At 47.7% G+C, this 11,705-nt stretch overlaps 1 protein-coding gene across 1 annotated transcript in view; it reads left to right on the top strand.

Moving 5' to 3' along the window:
- Positions 1-3,144: 3,144 nt before the first annotated feature.
- Positions 3,145-11,705, top strand: part of CTIF (cap binding complex dependent translation initiation factor) — a 116,397-nt gene continuing 107,836 nt past the window's right edge. Inside the window, exons 1-2 of the mRNA XM_059833637.1 lie at positions 3,145-3,324; positions 8,461-8,544. Coding sequence (XP_059689620.1) covers positions 3,145-3,324; positions 8,461-8,544 — 264 coding nt within the window. The remainder of the gene's footprint in view (positions 3,325-8,460; positions 8,545-11,705) is intronic.

Raw genomic sequence — 11,705 nt, 5'->3', positions numbered from 1 at the left:
TCAACCGCTTTGATGCTCAAATATGGTTTGGGTTTTTGTTTGAAAAACTCTTGTTTGTACATGTTTTGAGGGCGAGGCGAGGTGGGAAACCTGCTCCAGGCAGAGAGGTTTCCTGACATGCAGCATGAAGAAGAGCAGGAGCCATCCAGCCCGTTCCGCCTTCCCAGCGGAGAGGGTTAATTTTGAAAAGGGAGAGAAGGTTTAGCATTAGTCAGACATCAGCGTGGAGGTTAAACCTTTGTGGATGGACTTGAATCGGTCTGAATTTAGGTTGGCAGCTTCCCTTCCCAAGGTGCCTCCTGCCAAGAAGAAGGTCCACTGTTTGAGCTCTGATATCTGTCCCTCTTGAAGGGCCAGGCTGCTGGGACCAGGAACCAGCTTGCGGGACCCAGCAAATGGGCCTCTGTAAACTTGTGATTTGTTTTGTCAAGCACATTTTATATATGTGCATCTCACACTGAATATCAGTGGGTAATAGCCGAAAAAGCTCTGCCTTGAAAAAGCTTCTAGAGGATGGTGACCAAAACAACCCTCACTTGAGCATTGGGACATCTCTGGGCAGGCTGGTGGAAGTGGGGAGGGCAGTTGTGTGATAACTGGGAGAGACTCACCTAAATTGGGAGAGACTGCTCAGAATGAAGTATGGAAAGTAGCCTGAGAGAGCAGAGGAGGCTTTCTTAAAGTGATGAAGTGCTTGAACATCATCTCATGGAATCAAAAAACCATTCAGGTTGGAGACTTCAGGAGGTCTCTAGTCCAACCGCTTGCCCAAAGCAGGGCCAGCATCAAGTTTGGGTATTACCCCACTGCTGTAGTGGTCAGGCACATGTGGTCCTAACCATGAACCCCAGTATAGGAAGGGAGCGTGGTCAGAAGGGGAATTCAAAGGACAAATTCAGAAAACCCACAGCTGGTCGCTACCAGGGAGTGCCAGGAGATGGCACAAAGTCAAGATGTTCCTCTGCTTGTTGAGCCTCTTTATTGACACCCTGGGTTGGATGATGGTGGCATATTGGCAGTGGCCCCAGCAGAACTGGCACACTGGGATGTCCACATCAGGCAGCCGGTCTCTGTGTCATTACGTGATTCACACCGACTTGGTGCAGACTAAGCGTATAAAGAAGATTACAGACCATGACTTGTTAGTCTTTTATCTTATTATAAGGGTTAGATGTCAGCCAACTCACTGTCCATGCCTGGACATCTGGTCTAGGGATCTTGGTGTACAACGATGATCCAATCTCAGATGTATGTGATAACTCATCACCATTAAATGCAGAGGAGTTTTCTTCCTGCTAAGTTCTGGTTTCCTTTAGAGAGAGGTGAAGGTACTGCAAGATGACTTGGGTTTAGAGTTTCCTATTAGAGACCCATAAATACCTCAAATACGTTGTTTGTGCTCATTTGCTGGACCTGGTGACTTCTGACAAACCCATTCCCTTTCAGTCCACTATCTCTCCTGTTGCTACTCAGCAAAATGCTGGTTGGGCGTGGGGTGAGCACCCCGAAAGTGGAGTCGTGTGTGTTAGCCCTTGCTCTGCTTTATGCTTTGTCAGGGCTGTTCAAGGGGGAGCATCCCCAGGGCAGAGCCTTAGGCTTGATTTCTTCCAGTGCCACCTTCAAAATAAGATAAAATAGGCAAAAAACTTTTGGGTTTGTGTTGTGTGGCCCCAGGGGATGGAGGATACCCTCTGACTCTGCTTGCTCCGTCCCAAGTGATGCCACCTGTATCAGCCGTCCCCTTCCTCACGCGGTCACCTCCCCATGCCGTCGTGCCCTCCACGATTCATTGCAGCCACCTTTCTCCCAACTCTTTCTTTAGCACTTTCCATTTAATAATTGGTGCTTTCCATTTGGTAATTGGCACTAATGATCTAGAAGGGGAGAAGCATGCCCTCCTCCAGGGCTCCATGCTCTCTGGGACTCCTCTTTTCTTTTTTTTTTCTTGTCTATTTTCTTTTCTTTCTCCTTTTTCATACGCCACATGATTTTTGTTCAGAAGCTAATGTGTGATATTGATCTACATAATGAGCCTTTTTGACAGTCCGGGCACATTTGGGATTAATTCCTTGAGCAGATGAAATCCTTAGGCCAGAACTGCTCGTTCTCTGCAGTTTCCAAATGAAGCCACAATTGTTCAGAAGTGACAGATGAGAAATAGTTCAGGAGCTGGAAACTACACGAGCTGGGAACAGATTTTTTATTTTTTTCCCTTCTTCCCTTCCGGATGGCATGTGAGTCACTCTGAATTTGCTTGGTAATTTTATATTTGTCTCAAAATGGACTGTAAATACCAGTTCCCAGTGAAGGAGAGGGTGAGGGATGAAGTCTTGGCATCCTGCAATGTGGTGGGAGCTCCCGTGTCTTCTCCCTCCCAACCGCAGGGAAGGAGGTGTACGAGTCTTACCACAAGACGCTGGTCCAAAGCTTAATTCATGTGCAAACGTGCCCAGGCCAGGTACAGGAGCTGATGGTTTCTTTCCTTTAAGGTGTGATTGGCATTCAGCCATGGAGAAGTAGGAAGGAGGGGGAGCATCATAAAGCCCCTACGTCTTCTATAGAGCCGTTCTCCTGCAGAGAGAGAGGTTTTAAAAATAGATTCTGGTGTGATCTCTGTTTTACCTCCACGTGTAAACCTCCTCGCTAGACCGCTTACAGTTGCGCCGTTGACTCAGCATCATTTACTGCTGCTGATCTAGAGGAGCTTTTCAATTATCATCCTCTTCTTCACACTCTTGTCCATCATCCCCAGCTTATCACCCTTATCCAGCACAGCTAATGCTGTGGGCTTTTTAAATTAAGCTTTTTAATTTTGGTTTTCTCTCATGCATGCCTCTGGAGGTTTTTGGTAGTTTGGGTTTTAAGAAGGAGGATAAGCAAAGTGTCCGTTGTTGTCCTTAGATGTAGGAATATTACAGAAATGTGACTTCTTTTGTTAGTGCATGCATGGAAACCCTAAATGTGACCACCTAGGACTATTATAAATGTTATTGGATGTACAGCAAAAGCGTCCTGCCTGTGGTAACTGATAGGCTTTGGCTACTGGTTTTTTTAACCTTTTTATAATTACTCAGAAATAATTTCTTCCCTTTTCTTATTTTACTTTCTCAGGCCCCTTCCGTTCTTAGCGTCTCCCTGGAAGGGATGGAGAACTCATCGGTGGCATCAGCCTCCTCAGAGGCGGGGAGCAGCCGCTCTCAGGAGATTGAGGAGCTGGAGCGTTTCATCGACAGCTACGTCCTGGAGTACCAGGTCCAGGGGCTGCTGACGGATAAAACGGAGGGGGACGGCGAGAGCGAGAAGACGCAGTCCCACGTCTCGCAGGTGGGCGAAGGGCACAGCGTGGGGTGGGAGAGGGGCTGGGGGATGCTGGTGGCTTGTCGCCTGGGTTGGGGATGCACGTCCAGCTGAAGCAGCTTTTTGAGTGTTGGGGTGTAAAGCAGGAGATAATAAAAGATTGGATTTGGGGCAGCTTGCTTGTTCAGCCAGATGTGAGGTCTCCAGCCAGTTGGTAGAGGTCTCCTGCCAACTGGGTTGTTTTTCCACGGTCTCAAGATGTGTGCCCTGAAGCTCTGTGACTTCTCCAAGGTTCCCATTTATAAATGAAGGACATCTTATTTGTAAGTGAAGGGTGCCTCTCTCCACCCCAAACAGCATGCTGCTTCACCAGGGTGGGAAAATCCTTGAGGGATTGGGAAGAGTTGGAGGGGCTGCAGCGGGGGGATGCTGGCTAGTGAGATGTACTCCCATCCATGTGCACAGGGGTGTCAGTGAAACAACCAAGACCAGAAGGTCAATCAAAAGCCCCAAATGCTCCCCAAAAGTGTGGGGTTTGTGGGCATTTTAATATATGGAATAACCTGTTTGCTTGCTTCATGGTTCTTACATCAGAGAAGGAAATTGCTGTATTTCAGAGGATGGGACTATCCAGCAAACAGAGGGGTGGTTTTAGCAGGGATGTGGTTTGGTGTTGTCATTAGGAATGACATGGTCCTAGTTAGGTTTGTTCCTAAAATGGACATTTTAGGTCCAACACAAGGAGAAGTGAAACCTCCTGAACGGTTGTTGTTGTTCGGAGGGAAATCGTTTGTATTCTGGTGCCAGATGCATGCTGAAGATGGGAACTGTCGAAGGGATAAGGAGCCTGTGGTGCAGGGAGTGGTGAGCTCTGGTCTGTGCCCTTGGGCTTGTAAGACTGCTGTGATCCTCCATTTGTGATAGAGGTGCTTTCCTACCCCACAGGGCTCCCGGTATGATAAAATATTTAGGTTAGAGACCACTTACATACTGGTTATGAGGACGAAGTAAGAATAATAAGGCTGAAGAGTCATAAGGGTAAGGATATGGCTATCGTTGGATAGCTGAGGTGTGTTTGAGCTGCTGGAGGGGTCTGCTGGTCTGATTTGGGTCTTCGTCTCTATAGATGAGGTGCAAGGGAGACTGATCCCAAGCAGAGCTCCCCTGACCACTTCACATTAAGCCTTAATGTTAGTTTAATGGCTAACAAGACTGCGTGGCAAAGCTGAGCTGGGGGTACGATGATGGTGAGAAGGGCAGAGTCCGGGCTGTGTTCTTGCAGAACCATGACCTCCTCCAGCATGCAGAGAAGTTTTGTTGCAGGTTTTGTCTCTTGTTTCATGCTCAAGTCTATTAATTGCTTACAGATGAGGCCCTGCCTCCCTAAGTCTTTGTTTTGCCTTTAAATTGGGAGGAGTGGTTGGGGTGGAGAGGGCAAGGCGCTCTCCTGCCAGCTGCCGGAGGTGCCCGCTTCTCCCGTCCCCTGCCTCGTGCACCCCATGTGCTGGTGCATCTCATGAAGTTCAGCAAGGCCAAGTGCAAGGCCCTGCACCTGGGTCGGGACAATCCCCAGTATCAGCACAGAATGGGGGATGGATGGGTTGAGAGAAGCCCTGCAAAAAAGGACTTGGGGACACCGGTGGGTGACAAATTGGACATGAGCTGGCAATGTGTGTTCACAGCCCAGAAAGCCAAGCATATCCTGGGCTGCATCAAAAGTAGCGTGGCCAGCAGGTCAAGAGAGGTGGTTCTCCTCTACTCCCAGAGACGCCACCTGGATTACTGCGTCCAGCTCTGGGGCTCCCAACATAAGAAGGACATGGACCTGTTGGATCGAGTCCGGAGGAGGCCACAAAGATGATCCGAGGGCTGGAACACCTCTGCTGTGAGGACAGGCTGAGAGAGTTGGGGTTGTTCAGCCGGGAGAAGAGAAGGCTCCGGGGAGACCTTCTTGTGGCCTTTCAGTACTTAAAGGGGACTTAGAAGGAACATGGGGATGGACTTTTTAGTAGGGCCTGTAGCGATAGGACAAGGGGGAATGGTTTTAAAGTAAAAGAGGGGAGATTCAGACTAGATAGAAGGAAGAAATTCTTTACGATGAGGGTGGTGAGACACTGGCACAGGTTGCCCAGAGAGGTGGGAGATGCCCCATCCCTGGAAATATTCCAGGTCAGGTTGGACGGGGCTCTGAGCAACCTGATCTGGTTGAAGCTGTCCCTGCTCACTGCAGGGGGGTTGGACTAGATGGCCTTTAAAGGTCCCTTCCCACCCAAACCATTCTGGTATTCTATACATGAAGGATCTGATCCTTATCTGATATCAGCAATGTTTATCTGAGCTATGCAGGTGTGCTGGAGCCAAGGATCTGATCCAGAGCTTTGGACCCTTTATATATAAGCTCAGTGTAAAGAAATTACCAATCAAAGGAACCTTTTTAAGAACAGATTTTGCTGAAGAGGTCTTTTACAATTTGAGGATCAAAGCTGTTAGAAGTGGGAGAAAATAAATTTAAAAATCAAGTGATCCAAAGTACTTTAGTGCATTTTTTTAACCTAAGGCTGGAAAATGGCTGTGTTTGAAGTGATGCTTTGGAGGGGCTTCAGGTCAAACAGACAAGTGCTGCTTTATTTAACATGCCAAGTTTAGAAATACTATTGAATTAGAAATAAATTAATAGTCAAAGTTTTACAACCACATGCAGCCTGTCCACACCTCCGCCCGTAAGTCCGGGCTCCCTCTGCCTCTTAAGGACAAAACCTGCTAATTCTTGTGGCAGCCCATGTACAATTTTTGCATTAAGATCCTTGGCTGCAACAACCAAACCCATCTATCCAGTTGTGGAAATGGGATTTTAGCTTTCCTCCCTGGCCTAGCCTGGAAAAAAAGGAGCTGCTGGGTTTTTAATGTCAGTTCTGGGAATGCTGTCTTTAAAGACAGTCAGGTTTTATTTCAAAAGAAAAATGAATAATAATGAAAGATCTGAACATTGAACCTTTTAATTAAACCACTTTTAGAGGCATCTCAAATTAAGCAGCTAAATGTGGTTGTACCCCAGACCATTGGTGTATAAGTTTAATTAGGATTTCTATATGAAACTCCAGCAAAATGCAGTATTTTGTATTTTTAGGGCTGTATATAGGACAAGAAGCAAGGATGGGCTTTTACATAGGTCACCTGCTTTTATCGAGTCATGTCTTAAGGGATGCATTAAGAAGGAATTCTCTTGTCTCCCAAAGATATTAATTTTCCCACCTCATACCCCAAATTAGTATAACAAATAATCAGGAATTTTTATTTCTGGTTTTCCCTTCCTGATCACTTCTTACCAAAGCAAGGAATAAACACGCACATATCCTGCAGCTCGCCTGGTGGAACTAGGTGGAAGCCAGCCTGATTGAAGGTGGCATGTTCCCTCTTAATGAGAGCTGGAGGAAAAAGGATGGGTTTAGGGGGAAGGCTCTGGACTGAGACCAAGAAAATTGTTTTTAACTGCAAGGTTCTGCTGGCAACTTAATCTTTAATGTTGGGCAAGTTATTTAATCTCTCTCTGTTTTGTTTCCTTGTGGCTGTAATAATGTTTTCCTTGCCTGAGAGAGGATAAATCCATTCACCCATGTGTGTGAGATGCTCGGCTGGTACCACATTCCCGGATAACTGCTCTCCATGCTGGGGGAAGGAAGGAAAGGCGCGTTGTACGCTGCTTCATCCTCCATGCCACTCAGCCGGGGAGCTGAATCCATCACCAGTTTAGAGAATCCCAAAGTGTGGATGTTCCCATGGTGTGGATGTCTCCAACCTTGCTCCCACCAGGAAGAAGAGGAAAGTCAGAGGGAAAATGCAATTTTCTTTTGGCTGTGGACATAATAATGGGTGAGCTGTACCTTGGGAGACCTTTCCAGGAATGTGGTTGCACTCAAAATTGTTAAAAGAGGTAGGCATAGGTCTAGCAGAAGGCGCTCAAGCGTGATAGCATCATGAGCTTCTTCAGGTAGGTCAGCACAGGTGGCAGGAGAGCAATGGGCAGCTCATTAAAGAGCTCAGTGAAGGTGAGGCTGATGTTTCCCATCTGGTTGAGCTAGCATGGGCTCTCCGATGAGGGCAGAGCTGTGCAGGGATGGTGAGCAGTTCTAGTGGTGGCCCTTCCTCTTATTTGTGGGCTCGTCGATACTTGTTAAGAAACTCTGAGGTAGTTGCTGTTTGTATGGAATTGAATTTTCAGTTTTCTTGGCATGTCAGCCTCGGTGATGGCAGCCAAGCGTTGAGTGTCTCTGGAGCAGCCAAGTGCTACCAGGATGAAAGACCTCAGAAATGGAACTGGTCACCAAGGTTCAGTCTCAACTTTGCGGCAGGGCAACAAAATGACTTTAGGATTAAGCAGCATCTTTTATGTTTGCTTGCCGTATTATTATTATTACTTTCCCCAGTATGATGCAACCCTTCATTTCTTGGGCGGGGGGAACCCCCAAATTGAATTATTTTGGTGGAGGCACCTTGCTGTCAAACCTTGGGGGGAAATGGCGGGTCATATTCCACAGCTGCTAGCCTCTGCCATGGGCTGTGCTGTCCTGCTGACCTCCTCCTATGGCTGGGAAGTCCCCCGATGCCCATGTCCTTCACCATGGGACGAAGCTGGTGTGACAGCAGGGCTGCCGTCCAGGCTGCACATCACAGCTGTGGCATACAGAAATGGCCAAACCTGCAGCTTTGAGCTCTGTTTCCTGGTTTGTTTAAAATAAAGACACAGGTTTTTGGCAGCTCAGGACTCATATCTGTCCCTGAAGTGAACAGAGTTGGGAAAAGCAGAAAATTCCCAGCTTTGCATGGAAAAGAATAATCAAGTCAAGCTGTCCTGGTGCATACCACGTGCCTGAGATACCAAACACCGTTGGAGTCTACAGGGAAGTGCTGGGGATGGTTTTTATTGCAAAGCATCGTTTCAGGTGCCTTCCTGCAATTGTTCCTGCATCTTCCCTCTGCTTACCATCGGCGGGTGGAGTATTTCCGAGCCAAAGCCTTTGGGATCATCCTCAGCAAGGGTGGGGGCACACACACACGGCAATGCCTGTGGCCGGACGGTGTTTGCTGTGTGCTGTGGACTGACACAGCAGTTTTTCCCAGCCCGGCTATTATTTTACACAGTCCCTTTTTTTATCCCTTTTACAGTGGACAGCGGATTGTAGCGAGCAGCTTGATGGCAGCTGTTCCCCATCCCGAGGGAAGGGCTCATCGTCTCACGAACACAATCAGGTAGGGGTTGCGTTTAGCTCTTCCTCACCAAACCTTTGCTTTTGTTCTTTTACTGCCTCGCCTGGCAGTGGGGAGTGGGCCCGTGCTGTGCCAGCTTTCCCTCTCCCGTGGAAGGGGAGATGTCCCTCTGCTTGGCATCTGAAAGCTTGCTCCCACTGAAACCATGGGAGATGGGCAACATCCCGATGTGCGGATGGATACTTTGACCAGGAGCTTATTGCTCTGCGATAATGGGGAAAAAATACAGACTGTCCCATTTATTCCTGAGGAGCTTCTTATTGCCACCTGTGCGAGGGACCTATTTGGAGCATCAAAGCTGACTTGGAAGTATGAGATGTAGGTGGGATGAGGGATCTTTGTGTAGGTGTGCTTCTTGGTTATGTGCTGCAGCACAGCAGTGGTGTTGTAGGAAAGAGGATTAAATAGTTGGGAGGGTGAACTGGGAGAAGCAGCAAAATTGCATGTGCTGAGAGCCTGTGTTGGGTTTGCAGTGACAGAAGCCAGGTGTGAGTTGGTGTTGGTGGTTGTACATTGTGTGAACATCGGTGAAGAGTATTTACCAAGCGCTGCTGGCATCGCTGGAGGTGGCTCTCCCTCCTTTGTGCGAGTGCTGGCATGGGAGAAGGTTGGCAAGGGCGGAGGCATGGGTTGACCGTTGTCACCTGGTTGAGGAGCTGCTGTGCCACCATGAGACCATCAGCCCTGTAAAAGCAACGTTCACCCAAGGAGAGATGAGATTGAGCCGGCTGCAGGAAAGGGTGAAGCGGCGTTTGCAGTTGCTGTGGCTGATGGATGACCCTTCTGGAGAAGGGGGTTCAGGCTGGTGGTTTTGGTGCTTTTGCCCTGCTTGATGTCCTCCCCTGTGTGGCATCTGGCCCCTGCCGCAGGAAAAAGCCTGGGAGCCCCTTGCAGGGTGGTACAAGAGGATGTGCTGGTCTAAGCAGTGCGTATTGCAGCTCCTGCATCCCGTTTTGGGCATGGCTGCTTCTTGCGCAGAGCCGTGCTGGAAGCTGCTGGGCTGCGGGATGAGGGCTCACACGTCCCCTCCCTGCCGTGTGCCTGGATGCAAGGATGCTGAGAGCATCTATACAAACACCTGCACACAACAAAGGCAAAATCTTGTTGTGTAGGAAGGTGCGTGCTGTACGGAGACGCTGCTTCAGATGAACCTCTAAAGGTGCCAGACGGAACTGTGGATTTAATTTATTATAGCTTTGATCTGCTCTGAAATATTCAGCAGCAAAACCCCGGCTGGGCTCCCTCCCACTGCCGCAGCTGGCTGCTTGAAATTCAGCTGGGAGGCTGGCCGTTGCCACCGAGCCTCCTTGGGTTGCTCGGGGTGTTAGCAGGACCGGGCGTTTCCCCTGGGGAAGAAGGTCCCTGGCTCTTCACCCAAGGACTCAGCTGACGTGCCAGTCTCTGGTGGGTACCGCAGGAGGCTGCAGGAGTTGCACACAAGTGATGCTTTCCTGACTCCAATCAACGCAGCCCTGTCATCTTCCATCTACCTTGTGCTGTGCTCTCTTTTGTTTCAGCTTGTGGGTTTTTTATTGTTTTGGGTTTTGGTTTTTTTTTTTTCCTGGGCATTAAACCTATTTGATCTCCTCCAGCACGGAGCTTGTTTTCTATATACAAATAACATTCACTGATGCCCAAGCTGTTTTCACTGCATTTGTGCTCTCTCCCAGCCTGCAGCGGAGCTAATAATTATCTCTCTCCATGTTGGGCTTCCTTTTTAACAGCAAGTAACAAATTTTCCTTGGCACCAAAGAGGAGCTGCAAGCTATTGTTCTTCTGTCCAGGCAAGCGTTTTCTCTTGCTGTTACTGATATATGAGTGAAACGCTGCTGGTGAGGACTAGGTTCAGTTTATTACTGTGTCTGGCTGTTGATTTTTCACTAATAGCTTTAAACATTAGGAAAAAAAAAATTCATTAATAAGGTGTTTGTCTTGAATGTAAATTATCAATCACTCGTCAAATCTGCTAAGGAAAAAGATGGCTAATTATTTCCCAAGAGATGTTAAGGGTTTTTTTTTGTTGCAATTTTTTATGGATATTGAGGGGTTTGTTTAGAAAATTGAATTCCTGTTTTTCCTATTTTATTTCCAGCTGAGATTTTTGCATTGCCAGTTGTGCAATACGCACCGGTCTTAGTTGAAAAATACTTGGATGTGAGATTTCTGCTGGCTTCAGCTACTGTGAAAATGTGGGTTATGTATCGGTGACCATGATATGCCTCACACGGTTCTGACCTGATGATCAGAAAGGGCATTTATATGGAAATTCAGGTTAGTCCTGGAAATATATTCAGCATCTGGTTCCTTTTCTGCGAAGGCAGAGTAGTCCAGGGCCCCATTTTCAAAAGTAAATGGCTTCCTAAAGGATATAGGGGAGCCTACAGTGAAGCTGACTTTCCCCCTTTGCATCCCTAAGTACCTGATGCCTTTGAAATTCTTGTCTCTAGGATCCAGCAAGGTTAAGGCAAATAAAAGGAAGTTATTTTTCTCTGTGTGTGTAGGTGTAATATGTATTTATATAGACATTTATATATGTGTGTGTATATAAGCATCCACAGGATGTTGTATAAGTGTGGGGCTGAGAGCAATTCCTGGATAATGTGCAATTTAAGGGTAATAATAAGGTGTCTTGATGCAACCTGCAGTCCAGGATATTCCTGAATTGCTGTTTTTCTGACGTTGTTGGGTGTCTCTGGGAAAGACCACCCCATACTTGCCCTGCTCTTGCGCTCATTGGTAAGACATCTGCTTAGCAGCTGGGGGAGACTATATGGGGGTCAGTGCTTGTAGGCTGGCACTTGTGCAGTGGCTTAAAAATGGAGAATATTTCTCCTGGAAACCTTTTACTCTGGTCTTTTAGTTCTCTGGGCAGGTGGGTGCGAGAAGACAGTTTGCTCATGGAAGATCTCATGACATAAATTTTGTGAACTCCTGGTGTGCTGGGAAAATCCCGGTTTCATAATTATATTCAGCTCATCTATAATTCTCCTTGTTGCCCGATGTGAACACTTTCATTTGCTCCATGGCATTGCTGTGCTCCGCCAAGCCCTGTCGCATTTGAGCAATACCCCTCAGAAGGTCTGCTAGCACCATGTGAGCCTCTGGGGTGAAGACCACTCCATCGACGTACGCAAGATACTATC

Source organism: Gavia stellata, chromosome Z (genome assembly GCF_030936135.1).
Source record: "Gavia stellata isolate bGavSte3 chromosome Z, bGavSte3.hap2, whole genome shotgun sequence".
Taxonomy (NCBI): domain Eukaryota; kingdom Metazoa; phylum Chordata; class Aves; order Gaviiformes; family Gaviidae; genus Gavia; species Gavia stellata.
The sequence above is the reverse complement of the archived record's forward strand: the minus strand, read 5'-3'. Positions and strand labels throughout refer to the sequence as shown.